Here is a 26,033-nt window from a genome sequence, read left to right on the forward strand (position 1 = left end):
CACATTAGCCTCTTTGTCCAGTAGATTGTGGAATGGAGATCCCAACTTTCCTGCTGTCGAGTCTTGCAGTGTTGATCGTCGGAGGAGACATTTTCACCAGGTGAGACCATGTCTTGCGTTCACCTCATTTGCAGGTTTTCTGTTGTTTCTTCCAACAATCCAGAAATTTATATGCTACAGTGTTAAAAAAAAAAAAAAAAAACCTAAACAGCAACTGAAATCCAGGGTTTCAGCCTATCTGTTGTTATCTACTTTTTAAAATATTTTTTTTTCTGTTTGGTTAAAAAAAAAAAAGCCCATTGATTGTTGCGTGCTTCGCCTCCCACGACTTATCAATATGAAAACACTTTGCACTCTAAGGTGGGTGAATTGAATTGCTTTAACTACATGCTCACATAAGATAGTTCTCCACACCCACTACTCCATGATTTCTTCTCTGCGTTTCCTCTATAGCACATGAACCTGATGACATGGTTTATATGATGCATATGCACAAAGAGACCCCCTCCCCCTTTCTTTTTCTTTTTTTTTTTTTTTTTTTTAAATTGAGTTAAACGCATACCTGCTGTGTGGCAAATAATGTAACTTATGTCCTGGCTTATTTAGCAGGGGTCAAATAGGTGACATCAGATCAGCCATGATAAGTGTAATACAGGGGACCTCAGAGTTCATGCATCGGTCTAAGCATCATGTAGATGTTCACTTTGTGGATTTTAAGAGAGGAAAATGTGTAGTTGAGATGTTTTGAATTACTAGCTGTGATGTCACTTAATCAGGAGGTCTGATTTGTGACTTTATGAAGTAAGACTAAGATTTTTCAAATGTATTGAGCAGAGAAAACCTGTCACACAGAAATCTATTTGCAGCTTTTATTGTTATAAATGAACTTCTCACACAGGTTGTTAGTACAGCATCTTGGCTTTCTCCAGAAATAAACCATATGCTACCAGATATTTTACCATTAGGCCTATACATTTTGTGGTCATGTTTTCAGTGTAAGCCTTTTGGCTACTTCATGTGACCCCTTCATGGTGTTGACCATAAGCTTCCACAAAGATCCGGTCTGTTGGATAACAACATCCGCAGCTAAGCCCTCAAAGTCCAGAAGCCGTTGAGTTTCCACTGAAAAAGGACAAAGGATGAGCAACTTAAGCTTTTGGAAGAAATTTGGCCAAATCACTTCTATCGTCTTTCCTGGCTGTTCACCAGTAAAGGGTGTAACAACTACCATAATTGGATTTTCTTGCCTCTGGTGGCGTTGTTAATATTATTTATTACTTTGGTTTTTAGTGCAATGCAGCGTTAGCTTTTTCTTGCACATCATTATGTGGCAGCTCTCTGTAACACACACACACACACGCAGTAAAACACACTTCTGTTCTGCCTTTGGTAGTCGAAAGTTACACTTGCTTTCCTCACTTTCCTTTCTCTCTAAACAGAATTACTCTGATTCTCTTTATAGCTCCTCGTTCATCCATTTGACAATGAGTTGCTTAGCTAAGTTATTCCTCAGCACCTTTGGTGTTGTGTGAATTTCACAGCTGAAGTGTCTCTTATTCTTTGGTTAACTGAACACTATCTGCATCTAATTAACAGCGTGTTATCTCTAACAGACGTAGCCTGGGCTTCATGGGGAAGCAAAATGGCCATGTGTCGGCACGTTAATGCTAAAATCTTCTCTAATGCCCAAGATATAACGTAAAAAAAAAGTTCAAGTTTATCTATATAGCACATTTCTACAGCAGTATGTTGTTCATTCATTCATTTTCCAAACTGCTTATTCCAATTCAGGGTCACGATGAAGCTGGAGCCTATCCCAGCTGGCTTTGGGTGACAGGCAGGGTACACCCTGGACAGCTTGCCAGTCCATCGCAGGGCCACACAGAGAGATGAACAACCACGCTCATGCTCACACTCACGCCTAGGGGCAATTTAGAGTGACCAATTAACCTATCATGCATGTCTTTGGATGGTGGGAGGAAGCTGGAGTACCCAGAGAGAACCCATGCATACACGGGGAGAACATGCAAACTCCACTGACCAAACCAGCCAAGGATTGAACCAGTGACCTTCTTGCTGTGAGGCCACAGTGCTAACCACTGCGCCACCGTGCAGCCCCAGTATGTTGTTAAAATACTCAATTAAGCACCAGTTTTGTTTTACTCTGTAGCAGAAAAGATCCCATACCAGTGCATTATTTTGAGTTAATCTAGCCAACAGTTATAAAAATGCGTACAAACTTCTGTACTTATCTATTTTGGGGAATTACATGTCTTAAGAAAAGGATTTTTCTGCAGAAAGATGGAGGCCCAGAAAGCTTTCAGAAACAAAATACTAATATCTGGCTACGACTTAATCCCCTTTAATTGTCCCTCAAATCTTGATAAGTGACTCCTTCTCAGGCTAAAGCATCATCATTTTGTAACATGACTCAGTACATTAACATGATGTTAAAACACGGAATAATGGTGCCAATCCACCTTAAACAGGACTCTTGCAAATGCATGTAAACACATTGAGTTGACTGAAATCGTACTTGATCAAATGCACTCTGTGCATGCTTGTAGTTTTGCATGAGGCTCACACCCAAACATAAGAGAGGAAACCAGTACAGAAAAGAGATAGAAGCTGGTAAAATAACCACAAAGAAGAGCATCAAATATTTAAAAACTGTTTAATGTAAGAAATGTAGATTTAGAGCTGTCTGTTCATCACGTGACATGGGAACAATTTACTGCCATGTGAAGAGTTTATAAATTCTTTGGCTTTGTGGTTCAACCAGAAAAAACATCCCAGTATTAACAAAACCGAGGCATTTCACCTCCTGGTCAATAAATTAAATTTAGATGTAAAATGTTAAAAAAAACAAAAACATGTTATATTTCATAATGATGTTAGAAACTGCAACAGTGACTCAACATGCTTTCATCAGTTTTCAAGGTTAGGTTTGATATTTGCTAATGACAATAAACAAACCTTCTGGGTAAAACACAATATACATCGGCACATAATAGAATGAAACAAAATAAAAGGATAAAAGATTATCACAGATCATGATGGACTGGTGACCTATCCAGGGTGTACACTGCCTCTCGCACAATGATTGCTGGGATAGGCTCCAGCTTCCCTGCAACCCTTAATTGAAACAAGCGGTTTGGAAAATGAATGAATGATGACTAGATCGTGTTTTTGAAAAGAAATAAAGCAAAAAAAAAAAAAAAAAATCCTGGCATCAACATTTCTGTCTTGTTAGATAATTTGTGGCTAAATTCATTTGAATTTCTGCTCCTAAAATATTTAGAACTGATGCTGTCAACCAAACAGAAGTTGTCAAAGCAGCAGGACTTTGTTCCAGCTCTTCACAAGACACAATGGAGTTTATATAAAAGAAAAAAACCCCTCCAAAGCTGAATTTTCTCTCCAAACCTCTATATACACTTTCACCTCCAGCTGCATAACAACAAGAATCCTTTTGGTTGGCTGGCAGTGTTAAGCTTCAGTGTGAAGTGTTGAGTCTGCACTGTTGATATAATTACACTTCATTCAATTCTGATTGCAGCAGATAAGTCAATAGCGAGGCTGCTATCTGGTCACACAGACAGGAAAAAGCTGGTAAATCAAAACTTTAACCAGCACAGTCTCATATGATAAGCAGATGCAATGAGAGAAAGCTGAACGGGTTCATAAATTCTCTCTGTTTGCTTCTTTCCCGCAAATTATAATGTTCAACTTGTTTGTTGAGAAAAGGGCCTATGAGGATTAGATTGTCCAATTGAGCCTTAAGTTTGGGATCATGGAGGCTACCAACTAACAGGAAGTTGAAAGAGGAAGTAATTACAGCTCATGTGATGCTAAAGCTGACTAAAGAAAAAAGGGAGCAAAGCTGGATCATCTACAGTGTAAATATAAACCTAAAAGACATTTGGTCACAGAGAGCGGTAGAAGTGTGAGGGTCAAGATATCCATCCCTCAGCTGATGGATATCTTGCTGAGGGATATTTCTGGCTAATGTTGCTGGCTAATGTTTCTGGAGAGGAAACAGGACTGCACCTTGTTTTCATGCTGAGACTCCAGTTTCCGTTAAGATGCGGCAACAGAATGTGATGCAGGAGGCTTTAATCTCAGCATTTCATGATCTTCACACTCGTCCTCAGACGTGCACTCAGGTGACCCGCTTCTCCTGACTAATCTGTATGAGAGGCTGAGTCAGCGGATAAATCCCTCCCACCGTCCAGGAAGTACACTTCCCAATAACACAGTGATTTGATGGTGTTCCTGAACTGGCTCTAAAGCCCGACTGTGCTGGCTTCAGGGGGGAGTTAGTACAGGCACACTTCAGTGGCTCCACTAAAAGCTTTTCACTCAATCTGAACCGACACATCATGCAAACTGAATTTAAAAAAAAAAAAAAAAAAAAAAATTAATTTATTAATTTTTTTTTTGACCAAATATGGATTAATTATTTTTTGGGAAAATGTATGTGAATAATTAAAAAAAAAATAAAACGCAGAATTTACTTCAAATCCCTTTTAACTATCATAAACACAAAAATGGTAACAATAGAAAAAAACTGCTAAAGTCTCCTGACGCATATCTGCAAAGGGCCGTCATCCCCACTCAACACCACTGTTTTTTTTTTTTCTTGTGTTTAGACACATCAGTATGTAAGCAGATGATCAGAGCTCAGACTTCTAAGCTGCTAAAGTGTCCTTCAGCAAGAATCCTTCCCAGCTGTTCAGTAGCTGACCTTTGACCTCGCAGCAGAGAGAGTAAGACAAGGACATAATCTCACCGTAATGAAATCTTCATTTTTTTTCTTTCCTTTTTAATATTATCAAATGAAAAAAAACAAAACAAGTAAGCTGTAAATATCCAGTGAATAGTTAAACTCCAGAAAATCTTCCTTTCTTTCAGTCTTCATGCATGTTGTTTCCAAAATGGAGATGGCACGGCCCCTGCTTTTGTAAAAAGAGATGGCGTATTCTAAGAGAAGCTATTGTGAGCCCTTGTATGATCAGATAGTTGGAAAAATTGCCATCACATTGTGGAGAACATAAGAAACTGGGACTAAAGAATGTAGGTAAGACCGAGCAGCTCCAACCTTGTCAAAGAAAAGGAAAACATTAAAAAGCATCATGCTCTGAACAGGCTCAAGAGGTTGTTGTTTGGTCTAATTGAAATACATTTTTAAAAATGTTGGCTTTTCAAATCTGTTTAAAGTATTTTGAATCATTGTTGGGAAATGAAAATATATCTTAGCTAACAATTGCATGACAAAATGATCTCATTGAGTGGTCATTTGTTTCAGTAGTACACACAAATGTGAAGGCATTAAATTATTAGCGGCACCCACTCTCTCTTTTAGTCAGGAGTGACTTCATACCAGGATGAATCCTGAGTCCAGTGCTTCACTTTGGTCAGCACAGCTTCAGAGCAAAAGTTAAAAATAGTTGCCTGTGGATGAAAAGTGCTTAAGAAATAAACTTTCATTTGATTTGATTAGGCGGCGTGACTCATCAGATTCTTGATGGTGACCAGATAGCTAGCACACTTCCAGACATCAGGCTTGCTAACCGCTAAACGCTAATGTAGCGCCTTCTTAAGAATCTGCTTATGTAATTAAAACAATAAGTGCAAATAGTTTCAGAGTGACATAGTTTTACAGGAAAATTAGTCCCAAATACAACGGCGAACACTTTGAGCCAGTTTGTTATGCTAATATCAACTTAAAGTCACACTTTGCACTGAACACTGGGAAGAGTGACCAAGGGTACATTCACATCAGCCTCTTTGAATCAAATCCGGGTCCGTTTGCCTGGAACGTCCGCTTTGTTTGGGGAGCTGTGAATGCGCCAAACGAATTCTGATTTGGACCAAAGAAGCGGACTCGGTCCGCCTACAAATGCAGATCTTGACGCGTTTCAAGCGGACCAAATACAGGTGGTGGATTACAAAAAAAAGTCACTTCCTGCATTTGACATAAATTGCATTGTGGGTAAATAGACAGCAATCGCGTTAAGAGTCCTCTGCCTCATCTGTTGTTCTTACTGCGGTCATTGTTGCAGTGTATTTCTGCAGTATACTTGGATAAGACAAAATGAAAAACCTAAAACAGCCATAGTTTGGATGTTTAACTCACAACGGAGTTTTCTTCTTCAGGCAGGTCTTGTCCTCTCTTTTGGTAAATACTAGTGCAGCGTCACCTTTGGTGGGAATGGGTATTGTGAAGGTTTGGTGCGTTAGACCAAACTGCAGCATGTATGCAATCTTGGTCTGAATGGATACAGTCCTCTAGAACTGAGTCGAGTCCAATCGGGCAGAGTCTAGTGGACTATCCTGATGTAAATGCACCCTAACTTTAGCAGGAACATTTGTACTGGTGTTTCACTGATAAGCCATTATACCATATAAAAACATCCCCAACACAAAGCAGTTGAATTGATAGTCAAATTGCTCCTCAATTGATGACCAGAACTGTGAAGAGTCTCACAAGCCTTTCCACCACCACCACAAAGCTAGCAGTTTAGGGAGCTGCTATGTGGGTCCCTGGAGTGCCACATATCAGCTGATGGTGCAAATTTAACCACAGCATTATTGGCCAGCCACAGTAGAAATCAGGAAGAGATTCATCTTCATTTTTTTCATCAGCTGGTCATTTGTTATGGCTGGAGCGTATTTAAGTGTCAAAATCAGTTTAAAACCAACATCTTTACTCTGGATGACATCCCAGATCTACACTTACCAACAGCTTTTCACTTTACTGTCATTTTTGTTGAAGCTGTAAGTTATAGTATAAGTATTGTTTGTTCAATAAAACAGTGGTGTGTGGTCAGAGATACTGACTTGCTTTTACTGTTGGGACTCACTGAAAAGACTGGTAGGTGAGGCAAGGCAGGTTTATTTTTTATAGCACATGCCATGTACATGGAAAAGTCCTTTACATAAAGATTAAAGAAAGGTGCATAAGAAGGCATTAAAAAGTACATTACACATACAATAATTCAAACAAACTAAAACTTATAAAAGACATGAAATAGAAACAGATTGTGCTAAATAGAGAAAAAAAGACAGCAGAATACATACCGTGGGTGACTGTATATATGCTACAGTTAGTATCATCACTGTCATCAGCAGAAGGACAATGAAGTAACTCATCGTCAAATGGGCCTATATTTCCACTTCTGAGACATATCTGAGGCTTCTCAGACATTGAACATGTAGATAAAAGTTATTCTGGAGCCTGAACCTGTCTAAACACTGACTAAAGGGAGTCTACAAGTCTGGGCTGAGATGCAATTGTTACGATCCTCTGCAGAGTTTAAAAATGTACTTTTTAAAGACAATCCTCCACAATCAACAACTAACCCTGAAAGAGGAAGATTTGGCCAGTAATGGTGTTGTTTTTGTCTAACAAATGAATCGTTTGGCTACATTTTCAAGAGATTACAAAACTAAATATGTTTTCAATGGATTTTTTTGAGTTTTGTGATTAAATATGTTTAAAAGTTGTATTATAAACAATATAATGGATAAACTGCATAACAAAAGTATTTTAGCTTAGGGTCCTGAAATAACTCCAACCCAGCCTCCTGGTAAGACATAAAAATAATTACTCTGCTGAACTGTGTCCACAGAAGTGAATTTTGCGTTTTTTTTGTCCCACTGAAAAGTAGGGAAACATTGTTGTCTAATGCTTCGTCATTTCTTGAAATTTTTATATTTTGACAAAAAACACATTAATGCGCCGCGATAGCCACATTTTTAAACTGCTATGGTGGTGAATCCTCTTCTGACCACTAGTCTTCAAGTAACTTTTCCAGTAAATGTAATTTTTGTATTAACACACTTTATTCAGACACTATTTACTTGTTCTTTTACTCACCATTTCATCATTTTCTCTTGGACATTACAAACTGCTTTTTTAAGTTGAAGTAAACCACATAGTACTTATAGTTTGGTAGCGAAACATTCCACTCTGCATAAACACAGACTATAATAACACAAAACATCTAATTGTCCTTCATCTGGATTACTGGCACCTAGCTTGTACCCTCTCAACAAAACATACTTCACATTACATGCCCCACTGAAATAAATTACTTTAAAACAAATGATGACTGGCACAAATAAGATATAGATGCAAGTTATGTCAGTCAATACATACTTTTCTGAAAATGTGAGTACTTCCTGATTTTCCATAAAGGTACGATTGTTATGCATCATCTGTTATAGATCCTGTCTACATGCCCCACACGCTGACACCCCTCCGTCCCTAACTTTGAAAATAATATTGGCAGAATTTTTTTTTCTGCTTAAAAATGCTTTCATAATAATGAAAACATGATCAAATTTCACATAAAGTTAAAAAATGTACATTACAACACTTATAAGACAATTTTTTGGATAATTCATGATTTTATAAAAAAGAAAAAGAAAAAAAGAAAATTCAGTGAACATTGAATGTACCTGTGAAGTTTATGACCATATCAAAGATTTCGTAAATGCAATTAACACAGAAGTTTAGTATGAAGTGCCTGGCAACATATTATTAGTGTAAAAACATCCTTTTTGTAGGTCGGATTGTTGGGATTCATTAAGGCAGGTTTAGTAGTTAACAAACTCTGCCCCCTATCTCAGCAGCAAGCTTTTGTAGAACTTTAAAGATATTATCCTTTATATTGCATTGTTTTCTTATACTCTAATCTCCAAAGAAAGAAACTTTAAAGTCTCAGAAACATACACATTTTCCAATACAGTACTATTTTTGTGACAAAATGCCAGTAAAATGCATTAAATATATATTTTATTATCTAAGTTTATTCTTAGATTACATTTTGAAATGTGATGCAAGCAGCATTACGACAGTGATAAAAGTAGAAAAAAAGTCAGAGAAGCTGCACTGCAAGCATACAACACATAACTACCGAGCAGCTGTTTACTGATCGCTTCATTTATTCATGTTGGATTATGATTTATATGATTGGATTTCCATTCAAGTTACAGCAGTGTCTCCTTTCTCCCATTGGGGCCAATAAAACTAATCAATGACAATCTGGGAACTGACGCTCCACTTGTGTTCAGGTAACTGGTAGCCTCACTATATAAAACTAATTAGGCTATTAGTGTGCTGCACAAAACGTTCACAAAAAGATGCCATAAATTTGAGCGAGGCTGCTGCTCTCATCTTCCCATCTGTTTAATGTTAGCTCATAAACAGACGGCAGATCCAGAACCCCGCGAGAGACGTGTAATAAAAGTGAAATATAGACGGAAAGGAGCAATTGCATGTGCACGCTCTCAAATGTTTGTCATGGATGAAGGAGTGAGAAAATGGAGAGGTGCAAATGTTTAGTGAATCTCTCCAGAAAGCAATTAAAAGTTAAAAAAAAAAAAAAAACAGCGCATGTCTTCTGACAGAATACGCTGATGTTTCTTTTTCCTCTGAGAGCTCTCGAATTTGCCTCACACAAACTCACATCAGTTCACAGAGAAAAAACCGGGCGAGCAGCTTTTAATTAGAGGGATAATCTGGGACATTTTCAATAAATGGCCAGTTTGTTAGTTATCTCAAACAGTAATTGCCCTAAAAAGTCAGAAGTGCAAGATTCATTTAAGCGATAAAAGCTTTTCAGATTAAGATAATGTTGAACTCCAAAGTGTCAAGCTTAAGATAGACACAAGCACGTGAGCATCAAGGCCATTTCATAAAAAGGAGAGCATCAGAAGTCAAAATGATCTGATGAAAGAGATACACACTGTGCACCGTACTGTAAAGACCATTTTAGCCTCTGTTATCTTTCACTACGCAGCACACTGACTTACAGCTCCTATTATACAGTGGAAATAGCTGACAGTCGTGTAAAATGGCAGAAATAGATGCCTTTAAAGGGTCAGCTTCTAGCACTGTGAATAGTAACAAGTAACAATAAACCTGTTTCTCTGATCCAAGGAGACAGAAAGTATGACAGCCTGCTGTGAATCCAACGCTACATTACATAAATGATGTAATTCAGCAGGATTTGTCCTTCACGGCCTCGCTTCCACACATTGTGCGTTCCCCTCTGCGTGAAGGGGGCCTGTCCGACCTTGGTGCGTTCACGAATGTCTTGAAGGAAAAGCTTTATTTCCAGATTTAGAAAATACCAATTAGTGAAGAAATCTAGGAGTCACAGAGTGATTAATTAATTCACCAGTGCTCCCATTTTTTTTTTTTTTTTTTTTTCTTTTATAAGCGACAGTTATTGCCAGACTAAAAATACATCTGCCACTACAAAACGGATTCGCTGAGAAAATCTGGACGACATGGCAGTAATGCAGTTTTTCTTTTGTCTTTTCCGTCGTTCTGTTGTTGTGGTCAGCTTTCTTTGACTGATTTAATGCTTCGCTTTCTTTTATTGTAATGTCAGCCCTATTTCAAAGGTCACCAAATGGCTTTTCATTGTTCGTCAATAAGAGCACCTTCGCTCGACCCTCATGTGGTCCGTTTCCCTGTCAATGCAGCCACCAGCCTTTGTTACTCTGAATGTCACGCAAACCTTTACTTGCATTCAGTTGTTGAGTTATTGCTGAAGAGTCAGATCTTTCAGCTCTGGGTGATAGTGCTGTGTCTAAAAATGTATTCTTTATTCCAGTGTTTATCTAAAAATATAATTGCTGATAAAGCCATGTCTTTTCACATGGAGGAAAGTATGATTAAAACTCCTCTTGTGGGTGTTTTAGAGTACAAAACTGCCACCCGGTGGCAACTAAGCTGTGCTGCACTTGTGAAATCCAACATTGAGGATGTGTCTGTCTGTGGGGAGACTATGCAGTTCTCAGCAGTTGTACTGGCTTCACAAAAAGCCTCCTTTAAGTTAAACAATAGCTTTAATTTTGCAGTTATTGTCTGTTGCATGAGAGAAAATGCATTTGGGAGACAGCATATTGTTCAGCCTGTCTGAAGCTACTCTGGTACATTTGAATGTGCTTTGTGGACAAATGCACACTGCGGAGACACAGAAGGAAAACATGCCAGCCAGGCCTTTAATCAGGGTGGCTTTTGAGCGCTAATACATTACAGATTTTTGAAACGATAAAGCTGATGGTTGGAATTCTGCACAGACTTTCAGCACTTCCGAATGAATCAATTTGATTAAAAAATCGAGAAAATGAAAAGCTGTTTGCAGGATGGAAATTTACTCATTTTATGCACATATTTGTTCTTGTTATAATAAGAATAAGAGGCACACTTCCACAGTCAGACATATGTGATTCAGAACATGAAAGCAACTCTGTGTTTACTGTGTATAGTTTAAAATCTAACAGAATAACTCGCTAAAGGGATCTTCTTTCCGTCAGTTCTGGTCCCACATTTGCTCTTTCTGGATGCCATTTTAGCATTTGTGACCTCTACTGTACTGTCATCCAGCAAAAGTCATGTTGTGTCACATCACTGAAGAATTCTAAATAAAATATAGGAATATTACAGAATCAAACCAAAAGCAAATTGTGCCAGAATGAAATTCAGCAGCACTCCTGAAAATCTGAACCACTCAATCAGTTGTGAGAGGTGTCGCAGATACTGACGGGTCCCCTGGAAACTGTTAGATCTCTCATCTCATTATTTGTTTTTTTTTTATATGCTAATTTACAGTTTCATTGAGTCTCACAGCTTTAATCAGCATGATGTCCAACTACAGTCGGGGGATGTTTCCACAGAGCAGAAATGAAGCTGGTGAAATTAGTGGAGCATTTTAAAGAGTCGAATGTTTTTCTTGTTTTAGTTGCTGACAAAATGAGAGCGAATATCTGCTGGGGTGAGAGGCACAGGACTTTAAACAGACTTTGATATTGCCCCATGACAGCCAGAGAGATTGGGAGATTGTCTAACTTTAAAAACAGGAGCAGCCCTTAAAGAAAAGTTAAAACGGGGACATGTTTACAACTGTGTTGCATCACCTCTTTTAAAAATGCACCGTTAAGCACTTGAAAACTGCGGGGACCAATTTGTGTAGCCTTAAAAGTCAAACGTTCTTAATTTTAGTTGCGCAACAGTTCAAGGCCACCTTTCATGTATTATTATTTTTTATTTGTTTTGTTTAATAATGCATTGAGTGTTTTCAGATACATCTAGACTGCAGGAGGTCTAGTTAAACTTTCTATCTCTTTTCTTTTAACTTGTCTGATGTGCTGATATAAAAAGCTCAGAACGCAGTTTGATTTTGGAATAAACAAAAATAAAACAAAACAAAAACTTCCCAGCAGAGACTCGTAAGTACCTCTAAAAGTTGTATGTATCCAACAACATTTATATCATCTTTCACTTTTGTTGGTTATCCACATAATGAACTGTAGTGTATCCCCAAACCAGCATGTATGTTTTGGCTTTGAAGTCGGAGCTCATAATAAGTTTGATTTTGATTAATCAAACTTTGCTTCAGGCCTTGTTAAATTAATTCAGGTCCAGTAAAAGCAAGACTGTTTATAGTGGACAGGGCAGGAAACTGAATAATGACTATCCGCTAAAACTTTTAACCGATCAACTTTATATTTGTGATGATATCATAGTAAATAATACTTCATGAATTTAGACGGAAATGGTGAATTATTCTTGCAGCACAAACAAGTTATTTTTCAGTAATAAAAAGTCATGATGAACAGCTGTGGCTTTGGGCTAGAATAACCTCCTCTGTCATTCCTGAAGAAACCTCTGACTGAACACACTTAGTTGAATAAAAATGGTGTTTCATAGAAAGTTTGCATGTTGCCTACTTTTTGAGCAACTTCTGAACAATCCTCAGGGTAAAGCAAGCTTTTTTCTTCGGTTTTGTTGAAAAAAATGCGTTTTGCAGTAACTGTTGATGTGTTTGCATGTTGCTCTTTATCCACTTTTAGAAGCTACCATTGATGAATGCCAATTGGTTTGCTGCACTTGCTAATGCATGTAAATATAAAATCAGTGCTATTTATAGACAATCTTTTAGTAAAAACTGTGAAAATATGAGTGTTTCTAACTATATCTGAAGCTCTTGCAGGTCCTGTGGACACATGACCATGCCAGATGACTGCTGAAGGCTACTGTGTTTACTGTTTGTCTCCTTTAGGGCCATGCTGAGTGACATTGGGGACTATGTAGGTACAGACATTGAAATATCCTGGTTACCTAATCTGGATGATTTAATGAAGGGCTATGCCAGAAATTTTCGCCCTGGGATAGGAGGTGAGTATGAGATCTAGAGCTTGTGGTGTTGGGTTGAAATTCACCTCCTCACATTTACAGCCATGCTTAGCATAACACAATGCAAATCCCAAACAAAGAAACATGGATGTTTACTTTTCATTTTCCAATTTCATTATCCTGGTGTCCTTGCTTTGTTTTTCTTCTTTTTTTTTTTTTTTATTGTTGTGTACTTTCTTTGATTCTTCTGAAAGGTGAATCATTTGCGAAGGTTACGAAAAATCATTTTTGGGTTTGCTTAAGGGATTATATAGAGTATGATGCTGCTGAAGGACAAACCGGGGAGGAGGGGTGGCACAAGGACTGTGCACCCCTCCCGAGACTTTGCTAAGAATGGCTGCTAAATGTGAAACATCCAATGACCGCAGCGATAGATTTCTCAATCTCACAGCTTAACTCAGCTGAGCAGAGGTGAAAATGTGGGGAAGAGTGTTGCTGTGACCACACACGCTGTCCTGTGCGCTGCACGTCTGCACAGACCATCACAACTCAATATTACTGTGGTCACAACATTCCTATCGATGTGACATTATAATGTGCTGAAAGTGAAAGCTGAATTGAGAGGCTGTTGTGACCATTGTGGAATCATGTCTGTTATTCGGCGTAATTCCCTTCATTCAGCTCATTTTCCCATAACTCTTAATGCACAGTTATATATGTGTCAAAAATACAGAGTGGACCTGAAATGTATGCTTTGAATGTTTCCTTCTTGCTAATGAGATGACGTTCACAAGTATGACTTTGTACTGTCAAGCAGACATTCTGGTTCTTTCTTTGTAGAGACTATTGAAGTAATTCTGTGTAAACACAGCAATGTGCCGCTGCAAAACCGTGCAGTCTGCAGTAACATTGCATTGAACAATGAGCCCAAAGCTAATGAATGCTCTCACAATGACGTGTGTCTGAAGAGTAAAATCATACTTATGAATCAGAGTTTGTCTTTGCAAAACATGTCATATATCATTACATTCTTTAATATTAATGTTTTTGTCCAACCTCCATCTCACAAACATGTTAAAAAATGGAAGAATATCTGCAGCAATCGAAGAAAAAAGAGCATGTTTAGTTCTGCAATGGGAGTGTTTTATGTATTCATTTATTTATTTCTCATCTATGCTCTGCGAAAAAATAATGAACTTGATACTGAAACAAAAAGAGATCTTATGGTTTACCTTTTCTCACTGAATAAATCAGAAAATGCTTCTATGATTTTTAAAGTGCAACATCTTCTTGCAAATGTAGTGTTCACAGCAGTTTCAATGTAAGAGTATCGTGCAATAAAATGTACTAAATCCCTTTGTTTTAAAAATTCTGAAAATTCTGTAAATTCTTTACAAATACGCTGCAGAGCACCCCATGAAGAAACAAAAGATTTTCATGGTATCATAAATAACTCCCTCTGCTTACTTTGCCATACAATAAACATGCCAGTTTAAATCGCACCCAGTGTGCGACCCACAGGGAATATAACTTGCCAGAAATGGGTTTTGGAAAGTGTTGAATGATGCGGAATAGCAATATATGATTCCTTAATGTTCAGTGTAAACAGCCTTTCTCTTCTGCATCAGTGAGCTTTCCTGTAGCTTCTGCTCTCCAGCATCCCATCAGTGAGGCACACTTCATGCTAATCATATGGCGAACTGTTGAGTGAAAACACAGTGCCATATGTGTGTGTGTATGAATGTTGTCAGAAGCTCACTGTGTGTGAGTCCATAAGAGCCTATGCTGTTTATGAATGCCCACAGAGTGGTGTGCTGCTTAGCATGGTTAAACTGGGTAATGCTTAATCTCTATGCACTGTGGGAGTGTTTGAGATGTGGGAGGACGAGGGCGATGAGGTGAGGATGGGAGGGGCTGGTGGATTTGAAATGAGCAGAAAAGGGGTGTGAGGGTGTGTTTGACATGGGGAGGTGGCAGGTTTGCCTTGTTTTCTCACTTTTTACTCTGCAGGTCCACCAGTGAATGTGGCGATGGCTATTGAAGTGGCCAGCATTGATCACATCTCTGAAGCCAACATGGTAAACTACACATTTTTTCTCTTTTCTTTACTTCCATTTCATGTCATTCTTCAATGTTGCTGGTGCTGCAAATCTCAAAGATTTTCCATTTGCATAATCCTGATTTATCCGTCTTAAAGGTTTGAAAGTCTTCAGTGTAAACGTGTGTGACACACTGGCTCACTTGTCAGATAATTTGATAGTTTTGTGGATTTTTCACAAGAAGAAACAAATCTAATGGAAGGATTTATTTTATGCACACGACTCCATCTACAAGTAATCCATTTTTTTTGTGTTGCTTTGACAGGCACTCAAGTCCAAAAAAAGGTGAACATAAGAGCTAAAGCACACAAACAGTTTTAATTGAAGCAAAAAGTGGAAAATACTTGGCCAGAACAGAGCAGAGTCTGACTCTGCATGCTGAAAAACACCTGAATAATGGGATCTGAACATTTTAAAAAAACCAAACAGGGCTCAGATTTGAGCTCATTATTCCTTCATCATAGCCTACAGTTAACTTCAGAAGTTTTATGTGTCACCATGGCAACAAAAACATGTTCCAGCCACATTCATCACTTTTTAATTTCTACTGGAATCATCCTGTTCATCTGTGCTGCCAGTGTTTCAGTATTTGATCGTCTTTTTCAGTATTTAAAGATTTTTTTCTTTTTTATAGTTTCCTGAGGGTGTATTTACACCTCTTTCTCAAGAGGAGTATGTATAAAGTCTAAAGGCTGAAAATTATGGATACTTTTAACAAACAGTAAATCAATATGTCTTATGTCTTTGTCTGTAATTGTGTGGAGTATAAATAGCACTAATGTGCTTGTAACAAGAGATTATAATGAGCATAAATAATTATGAATCTTTTTGGCTTTTAACAGATATATCGGTGATAATTATCATCTATCTTTCTATCTATCTATCTATCTATCTATCTATATATATATATATATATATATATATATATATATATATATATATATATATATATATATATATATATATATAGGGTCATAGTTTGGGTTAGATGGTTGGTTATCAAACTGAGCATTTGCATCTAAAATAGACTGTATCCTTTAAATATTCTTTTTTCCTCCCCTTACAACATACGTTCTGACATCCATAACAGAAGAAGCTCTGATGTATTAATGATGACTGCACTGCACTGAGGGGAGGTCCTGATTTTATGTATGCTGCTTCCGACTGTGAATGTGACAAGTCAAAATTGCTGCTTTGAAATGATCTGTTTGAGCTCATGGATTACAAATATCTTCCTCTTTGCATCAGTTAAAGGGATATTTCAGCCATTTTTTCCCACTCCCTCTAAGTCTGCAATGAGTGGCTTCTTTAAAGTGAGTCTGTTTACAACCTCTGTTCCAAACACAGTTACATTAGATGCTGTGTAAAATGGAAATAAAAACAGAAGGCTATCATTTGCAAATCCCATAAACCCATATTTTAATTCCAGTAGAATATAAAATAAGTGATAGATGTGAAGATATATATTTTTTTAATCTCCAACACGGTTATTGTAGTCAACAAACTACAGTAAACATCAGCATGCAGACTGTATTTAGGTGGATTGAATGACTTTGTTTAATGGTATATTTACTGTAGTGTTTTGAGGAATGACTGTCATATTTTTATTTTATTGTGTATTTAATGTACCTCCTTTTATTTACCTGACACAAATTTCCTGCCTTGGCAGGGACATCAGAGGGCTTCTATTCACATCATATGTTGAAACTGAGATGTTTCAGCATTTTATGGAAGCTGCTTGCTCATCTTCAATTTGATGGCAACAAGACATCTAAATAAAGTTGGAACAGGGTGGTGTTTATGTTTTTGTGGCGTCCACTATTCTTTTAACAGTTGTCTGTAAACATCAGATATGTATGGAGACGAGTTGCTGGACTTTTAGATGAGGAATGTCGTCCCATTTTTGTCTGATGCAGGATTCTAGCTTTTTGTTGCTGATTTTTCTGTTCATGATGCACCAAATGTTTTCTGCTAGTGAAAGATCTGCAGGCAGGCCAGTTTAGTACCCAGACTGGTTGCCTGCTAACCATGCTGCTGTGACTGATAGAGCATATGCTTTAGCATGGTCTTTTCTGAGATATGCATTATGGGAACAGATGTTTTCAGATGCATAAGCTGACCATGCCACATGCACTAAAGCGGAGAGCCAGGTCTTTGAACTGTCTACTGACAAAAAGCTTGATGGACGGTCACCTCTTTAGTTCACTGGACACGTTGTTGGTTCATAAAAGAAAAAACCAAACAATTAAACACTTTGATTAATCCTGCACCCACGCAGGAAAACTTTTCAGTAAAGAAGTGCTACACAAGGACCTGAAGATTACATTTAGCTTTTGGCTTTGTCCTATGCACACATATATGCCTGATTTTTTTTAATATTATGATGACATCAGGACCTTGAAAATCTTCACAATTGCTCCTAAAAAAAATGCTCCTACTGTAGTTTTTTTTTTCAAGCTTTTGTTGCACTTGTTTTACCTTTTTGTGAGATTTTTAATTTCCATCAAATAAAAAATGAACTAATATGTTTAATGAAAAGGTAAAATGTCTCAGTTTCAACATCTGGTGAATGAGAATGAAATGTGGGTTTATGATATTTGCAAATCATTGTAATCTATGTAATTTAAATTTTACACTGATTTGCTATTTTTTTTTTTTTTTTAAATAAATTTAAAACATTATTTTAACCCAGATTTTAGGAAACTCTCCTTATATCTTAAAACTGTGCCACCTTGCATCTTTAAGTCTCTGAAGAAAATAAAAACAATGTGCTTATATTTCCTTTTAGCCTCTATTTTCATTCAACCACTTTTTTCTCATGTTTAAGCAGATTAAAAAAAAAAAAAAAAAAAAAAAAAAAAGATTATACTTGTCTTTAAAATGTGAACGCACTGGGACCAGTGCTCCAGGACGGAAAGGTAAAATGAGACATATGTTGTTGATATTGACACTGATGAAACAAGTTGGTTTAAGGAAAGAAAGAAACAAACAAAAGCTGTTCCCCTTCACAGTCTGTGTGATTTCTGGCAGGAATACACCATGACGGTGTTTTTGCGGCAGAGCTGGCACGATGACCGTCTGTCCTACAATCACACCAACAAGACCCTGGGGCTGGACAGTCGCTTTGTGGACAAGCTGTGGCTTCCTGACACATTCATCGTAAATGCCAAATCTGCTTGGTTTCATGACGTGACCGTGGAGAACAAGCTGATCCGCCTGCAGCCCAACGGAGTCATTCTATATAGCAGCCGGTATAAAAGTTTTATTGTTCCTACTCCTCTTGGACTTCACCTTTAGTGTCTCGAGGTCTTTATTTTCATGTTACTGACTTCAGCTTTATTGTTTGTGAATTGTGAAAGAAGACAGAACCTCACTGTGAAACCTTTAATTTGCTTAAGTTTTCCCAATTTGTTCCTAGAATCACGTCAACGGTGGCGTGTGACATGGATCTCACCAAATATCCCATGGATGAGCAGGAGTGTATGCTGGACTTGGAAAGCTGTGAGTTGTGGTTCTTGTACAGTATTCAGTATTAATTGTCACTAAACGTCTGATCGCACGTGTAGTCTTTAGTCTGTTGAATAAAAAATAAACAAACCTCTTATTTCCCATATTTCCCTGGCTGATGAAATGTCTGATCATTTTATCTCCTGATGAAGATGGTTACTCCTCAGAGGACATTGTGTATCACTGGTCAGACAGTCAGAAGCACATCCATGGACTTGACAAACTGGAGCTCTCCCAGTTCACCATCACAGACTACCGTTTTGTGACAGAGATGATGAACTTCAAGTCAGGTGAAGAAACACGTGTTTTCCTCCTTTTCTTCCTTTTTCAAAGTGTCAGCTGGCACAGTCAGCTTGTACTGGGTTTAAAGTTTTTGGGCTCCGCTTGCCTCTTGTGTCGGAGTACTTCACACATTCTGTTTGAAGGCAGATCCTTTTTAAAATTCAGGCACCTCTGTGGTGATACACTATGCATAGAGGAAATGGATCAAGAGAAAGTTCCTACTGAACTAGGCAGGAGATTTAGAAGACGACAGGAGCTGCTGCTCGGAAGATGCAGTCTCCAGCAGCACTTTATTCAGGCTGAAATTCTTTGAGTTTAACAACAGGTGGCACAAGTGAGTCTCCGAAAACCACTGCTGTGTGTAAAAAAACCCCCAACAAATTCCCTTAAAAATGATCATTAATCAGCTTCTTCAGTTCTGAAAATAAACAAAGTGTCTTATCTTCTGTTCCCCAGCGGGAAGATTTCCAAGGCTCAGTCTTCGCTTCCAGCTGAGACGCAACAGAGGCGTCTACATCATCCAGTCATACATGCCTTCCATATTGCTGGTTGCCATGTCTTGGGTGTCGTTTTGGATCAGCCAATCAGCCGTCCCAGCTCGTGTAACTTTGGGTTGGTAATTAATTTGTGGTTTATTTTACTCTTTTCTTTTTGTGAATATTTTATTTAAAACAAATGAAAGCCCTGAGATGGACTGGCGAGCTGTCCAGGGTGTACCCTGCCTTTTGCCCAAAGACTGCTGGGATAGGCTCCAGCTTCCCCGCGACCCTGAATTGGATTAAGCAGTTAAGAAAATGAATAAATAAATAAAAGCTTTAAAGTAGGTTTGGAAAGTTAAGCCATGTCCAGTTCTCTGAAAACAATGCTAAAAAGTCAACAGAGGATGAAATCCCACCATAATGATGGTGCAAAAGCACAAAACACATGATCATCAGCAACACTTCAGACTTGATCATCTTCAAGAATAAGTCTGCAGGAAATACTAGTGCAGCTAATTAAAAATAAATAGGATGTCATCCACATGCTTGGAGAACAGCATTGAAGCTGATAGTTGGCTAACCTGAACCTGTGCATTATGAACCATGTCAGCCTTGTAAGAAGGTTAAACTTTTCTGCAACATCTTCTGCATACCTATTACCAATCCTACAGAGGGCTTTGGTGTGTTATGCCCTCATGCTACACATAAAACACCTCTATGTGGTCTTTCTTAGACCTGGCATCATAATTTATTTCCTGTGTGAACATACCATTTACACTTTGAAGACATAATGAGTTTCATTCACTCAGATCACATGTCAAGATGACCTGCGCTACAGATTACATATTAATTGGTGTAAATCGGTTTTGGACGACACTGATGTGCAACCTGCGTGACTTCCATGTGTCTTGCTGGTTAAAAACAACAATGCATTGAGTTCTGCACCAGCAACTAGCATCAGTCACTTCTTTTCCATGTAAATGGGGATGTTTGCCAGTTTAACAAGTGAAAACAAAGCACTTATAAATTAACTATTGTGTAGCCCTTGTTTTAAATCTTAGGCTAGGTTGCAGGTCAGCGCAGGACACACTGGAAATATTTAGATATAACCAGTAGCTCCTTCCTAATGCTAATAATCCAATGCACATTAGGTATAATGTTTATTGTGAACACCATTTCAGCTTGATGTAGTGGCATGCTAGCATTTGCAAGGCATCAATAGACACGGCCTGATGAATTGAGTAAACACTGAGATCTGATGACAGCACAGGAGGACTATTTCGAAGGACCATAATAACATCTGTCTGTGCAAAATAGAACAATCCAAACTAAAGAAAGGGGTTCAGTCAGTGGAGAATAGCACAAAATTTAGCTGACTGATGGGACTTACAGACAATTGAACTATCTTGGTGCGAATGAAAAGTGAAAATAGCCACACAATGAAGAGAGACCATCACTACACCACTTGATCTGCACATCCTAAATCGTTGTTTGTTGCCATGTTTCGTCATGTTTAGAACCAGACAGAAGCCTAATCCAGAATTTGTGTCTGTTATTTCTACAGGGATCACAACTGTTCTCACCATGACCACCCTGATGGTAAGTGCCCGCTCTTCCCTTCCACGAGCGTCAGCCATCAAGGCGTTGGATGTCTACTTCTGGATCTGTTATGTGTTTGTTTTTGCGGCCCTCATCGAGTACGCCTTCGCTCACTACAACGCTGACTACCGACTCAAGGAGAAGGCCAAGGTGAAGGCCAACAAGCTCAGCTCTGAGGTGAAGAAGTTTCTGTAAACAATAATAATGCACTGTTTCAGTGGGGGGGCTCAAACCTCTGTATTGATAAACTGTATAGCTTGTCAATACAGATCAAACGCCTCCTCCAAGAGGAAATTGTGATTGGGGAGGTGGGAGGTCATCATTTTCACAGCTTCTTTTGTTGCAGATGTGCATCTTGACTGAGATGTACCATCAGAAGAACAAACAGCACTTACAGCAATTTGTAATTCATTATCATTAATTCATCAGCAGCTATACAATCAGCACAATGTTATTAACCCTGCTTGAGCAGAAGCAACAAGAATCAGTAACCTAATAAACTATTTATTCCCTTTTAAAATCCAGGCTTAGTTGTCTAAAATTCACAAAGAAATCAACCATCACTGCGGTTTTGGACTTCCAGTCTTCAATATCAAAATACCTTTAGTCAGTTCATTTATGTTGAAGTGTGAAGGATCAAGTGTCTTCATTTCAAAAATAAGCCAGAAAATAACAAATGCTCTCCTGCTAGAGGAAAACAATCAAGGCGATGGTCTCTAATAAGATCATGCTAAAGAATTATTTTATTGGAAGTGTCTTGAGGTTTTCAGTTTTAGGAGGAGAAATCTGTCTTTTTAGTGCTATTTTTCCACAGCTCTACCTCATCCAGCAGCTCTCAGCTCAGTTTCATCAAAACCATTTTGCTTTTGGAAGGCTTTATTTTCCACTTTAGACAAACGACCTTCCAGTATAGCCAGGATTCTTAGTTGTTCATGTAAGTGCTGTAACATACAACTGGAGTTGATTCAAACTTCTACGTCAGGGCACAAATAAAAAAAGAGTGGACATCCAAATGTAGGAACATGCAGTCAGCACAGAAAACAGATTTTAGCCAACTTAATCTTGACAATGCTGAGCAACTATATGCAAAAGTGCAGGAGTTACATGATATTTCGTAAGAGTTTGTCTAACAAATCAGTGGTCTGCAGTGATTTCACAGGTACATCATCATTTAGCATCAGTACAGATAGAGGTATATTATGATTTTTAATCAAGAGAATGCTTTTCAGTATGATGGTTAAATTACTTGTTCTTATGCTCATGTTTTTTTAATGCTTTTCATCATAAAAAGATAAGCCTGAGGGCTCAAACTAAATGGCAAGACATTTGTAAAAGCATCAACAAATATGAGAGCACAATCACAATTTAGAGGAAAAGGAGAACAAGATTAGCTTAAAGAACTTAGTAAAAAAAAAACAAAAAAACAAAAACACACACACACACACACACACATATATATGTATATATATATATATATATATATATATATATATATATATATATATATATATATATATATATATATATATATATATATATATATATATATATATATATATATGTATATGTGTATATATATATATATATATAGATATATATGTGTGTTTTTTTTATTTTGTTTTTATTTTACTAAATAAATAAAAAAAAATATATATATGTATAATAATTATAAATAAATTAAATAAAATAAATAAAATAAAATAAAATAAATAAATAAATAAATAAAAAACATATATATATATATATATATATATATATATATATATATATATATATATATAATATATATATGTTTTTTATTTATTTATTTTAATATATATCTATATATCTATATCTATATATATATATATCTATATATATCTATATATATCTATATATATATATATATATATATATATATATATATATATATCTATATATATATCTATATCTATATCTATATCTATATCTATATCTATCTATCTATCTATCTATCTATCTATCTATATATATATATGTTTTTTATTTATTTATTTTAATATATATCTATATATCTATGTATATATATATATATCTATATATATCTATATAGATATATCTATATCTATATAGATATAGATATATCTATATCTAAATATAGATATAGATATATATATCTATATCTAAATATAGATATAGATATATATATCTATATATATATCTATATCTATATCTATCTATATATCTATCTATCTATCTATCTATATATATATATATATATATATATATATACATATATATATATATATATATATATATATATATATATATATATATATATATATATATATATATATATATATATATATATATATATATATATATATATATATATAATTTACACAGCCTTAGTGGTTCCATAGAAATTATGGTTTGCAGCAGCCAGGTAGTGCTCAAATGACTTTATTACTGATTAGTACCAGCAGAAGGTTTTCAGATTTTCTGCCTCAAAATGCCACGATGCATACCACACGCCTCAGTAAGCATGTTAAAAGCCACATGGCAATACAGTTAGAAAAGGACTAAGCAAGTATGGATTGTTTGGAAGGATTCCAATAGAAAATCTCTTCTCTCTTGAAAAAAACATGGCAGCACAGTTTAGTTTTGCAAATGTAAATGTCGACAAATTGCAAGACTTCTAGAAGGATGTCTTTTGGATAGATGAGACTAATGTGAAGATGTTTGGCTGTACTGCATAGCAGCATGTTAGCTAAACCAACCAGAAAACATATCAGCACCTCACACCAACAGTCAGTTGCAGCTGTAGATAGGTCATGATTTATGCTTGTTTTACAGCCACTGGAGCTGGGCTGCATACAGTGAATGAGTTGACTTTAAACATCTCTGTAAATCAAATCCTAGAGTCAAATGTCAGGCCATCTGTCTGTCCAAATTTAGGTCATTCATCATGACAATGATCCAAAGTAAAAGAGTGAGTTTTTAACAGAATTCCGTGGCAAGAAAAGCAAATAGGTTATCAATAGCCCTGTCAAAATCCAGACTTTTACCTGGTTAATGCAATGACAGGTAAAACACATGACAGCTGTCATATAATGACAGAAAACAATTATGGCAACTATAGTTGGTCCTACAACAGTTCATTGTTTGTTGTTATCTACATACTCCTACACACTCACTACATTTTGACTCAGTTTTCTCTAAATTTTGACACATTGTAATCGTTAATATTCTGTTGTTCATCTACAGTTGTATTTAGCTCATCTAAAATCTGGTACAGACCAGATTAATTTTATTTTGTCCTGATATGTAAAACCTTAGAACTGAAAAGTGCATACTTCCTTTTGATCATGACTACGCTCGCATCCAAGGCGGGACTTTTCAGTATGAAGACAGAGATTTGAGGGAGAAAAAGGTAATATCTGAGTGTGAAAACAAGGAAACTACTCTTTTTTTTTTCTTTTTTAAACCCTTTGATCATGAAACTGTAGCGCAAAGGTTCAACTCAGGACAAATATGGTGTGACCATAAAAGTGCCGGGTCTGAGTTTTTATCCAAGCCAGTAGCAATTATAATTTTTCTGTATTATCATTGAAATGGAGACAGGGTGTATTCTGGAAAGGAAAAAAGTGTGTAAACAGCAAGCACACACAATTTAACAGAAATTTTCAGACTGCTCTTTTTAGAAATGAGCCCAGTTTGCATCATGCAGTCAGCAAAAAGCCTTTGAAACTATTTTCTTTTGTCTTCTGATACGTTTTATCAAACTGTTTTGCTTCCTTGAGGAATGAAAACTGTCATTTTACAGAATATGAAATTAGAAAATGGAGAGAAAAACCAACTTATGTCTGCTTACATGCTCTTTTCCCCCTTCCTACAGTCTATTGTGAAGAACGGGAAACAGGCTATGGTTCTGTTTTCCTTGTCGGTCACTGGCATGAATCAAGGCGTGGTCATTTCTAACCGTCATGGCCGGACACAGCGCTCCGGCAGTGAAATCCCAGGGGAGGGCGGCACGGAGGAACCCGAGCCAAGGAGAAGAAGATCCAGGCCGGCAGAGGAGACCGAGGAAGAGAAGAAGTGCTGTTCAAAGTGCGTCTGCAAGCCCATCGATGCAGACACCATCGACATCTATGCCAGGGCGGTCTTCCCCTTCACTTTTGCAGTGGTGAACGTGATCTACTGGGTGGCGTACACCATGTGAGAAAGAGGCAGAACTGTACATAAGAAACTGCTGGAGTTGTGCCACTTTAATAAAGGCAGACTGGTGCAGCTGAACTGTACTGCGGGCTTCAGCCAGAATAAACTTCAGGGCAACTGAAGCATGTACCAGCCTGTGAAAATGGAAATGAACGGAAGTAGTTATGAGTTTTAAAAAAAAAAGTATTAAGAAGACTTGCATAGATTTAAATACAGATAGAGTTGTGTAAAAGCAAAGGATTGCGCTGCCTGTTGGAGGTTCAGATACACAGGAAATACTGTTTAATCAAGACTTTAATATACTATACGAACAAGACAGCATTTCACTGACCATCATCCTAGTTAGCCGAACCTCTGTCTGTGAGCTGCCTGTTATCTCACAAAGCAAAGCACCTCCCAGGCAAAAAAAGGATGACGAGACGAGGTGTGCTGCTCTTCTGCATGGCTGATAACTCATTCCCTCTCTCCCCCACCATCACTTCCACCCCACCATTTCCTATCTCCTTTGGTCTTCCACCCCTTTTTCTTTTGAGTTCATTTTCACATTTAGGATACCATCTGGAGTGTCTTATCTTCTTTTGCCAGCTCTGCCTGTTTCCTTGTCATTAAAGAAAAAAAACTTCCTCCACTACCTGTATGTGTGTATCTGTGTGTACTACTCTCCTTCACTTGAGCATCAAATTCACGGTTGATCGTTGTGATTTAAAAAATAATATTAAAAAATAAAAACTAAAA

The 26,033-nt window shown here is 37.2% G+C and overlaps 1 protein-coding gene across 1 annotated transcript; it reads left to right on the top strand.

The window, feature by feature from the left end:
* Positions 1-32: 32 nt before the first annotated feature.
* gabrd (gamma-aminobutyric acid type A receptor subunit delta) lies at positions 33-25,302 on the top strand (the record flags this gene model as incomplete). Its single annotated transcript, XM_079238784.1, has 9 exons — positions 33-100; positions 13,083-13,198; positions 15,167-15,234; positions 18,286-18,506; positions 18,674-18,756; positions 18,915-19,052; positions 19,501-19,656; positions 21,088-21,299; positions 24,979-25,302. 9 exons carry the CDS (start codon positions 33-35, stop codon positions 25,300-25,302), a joined length of 1,386 nt encoding a protein of 461 aa, XP_079094910.1.
* Positions 25,303-26,033: the final 731 nt, after the last annotated feature.

This window comes from Telmatherina bonti (genome assembly GCF_933228915.1).
Source record: "Telmatherina bonti genome assembly, chromosome: 4".
Lineage (NCBI taxonomy): Eukaryota > Metazoa > Chordata > Actinopteri > Atheriniformes > Telmatherinidae > Telmatherina > Telmatherina bonti.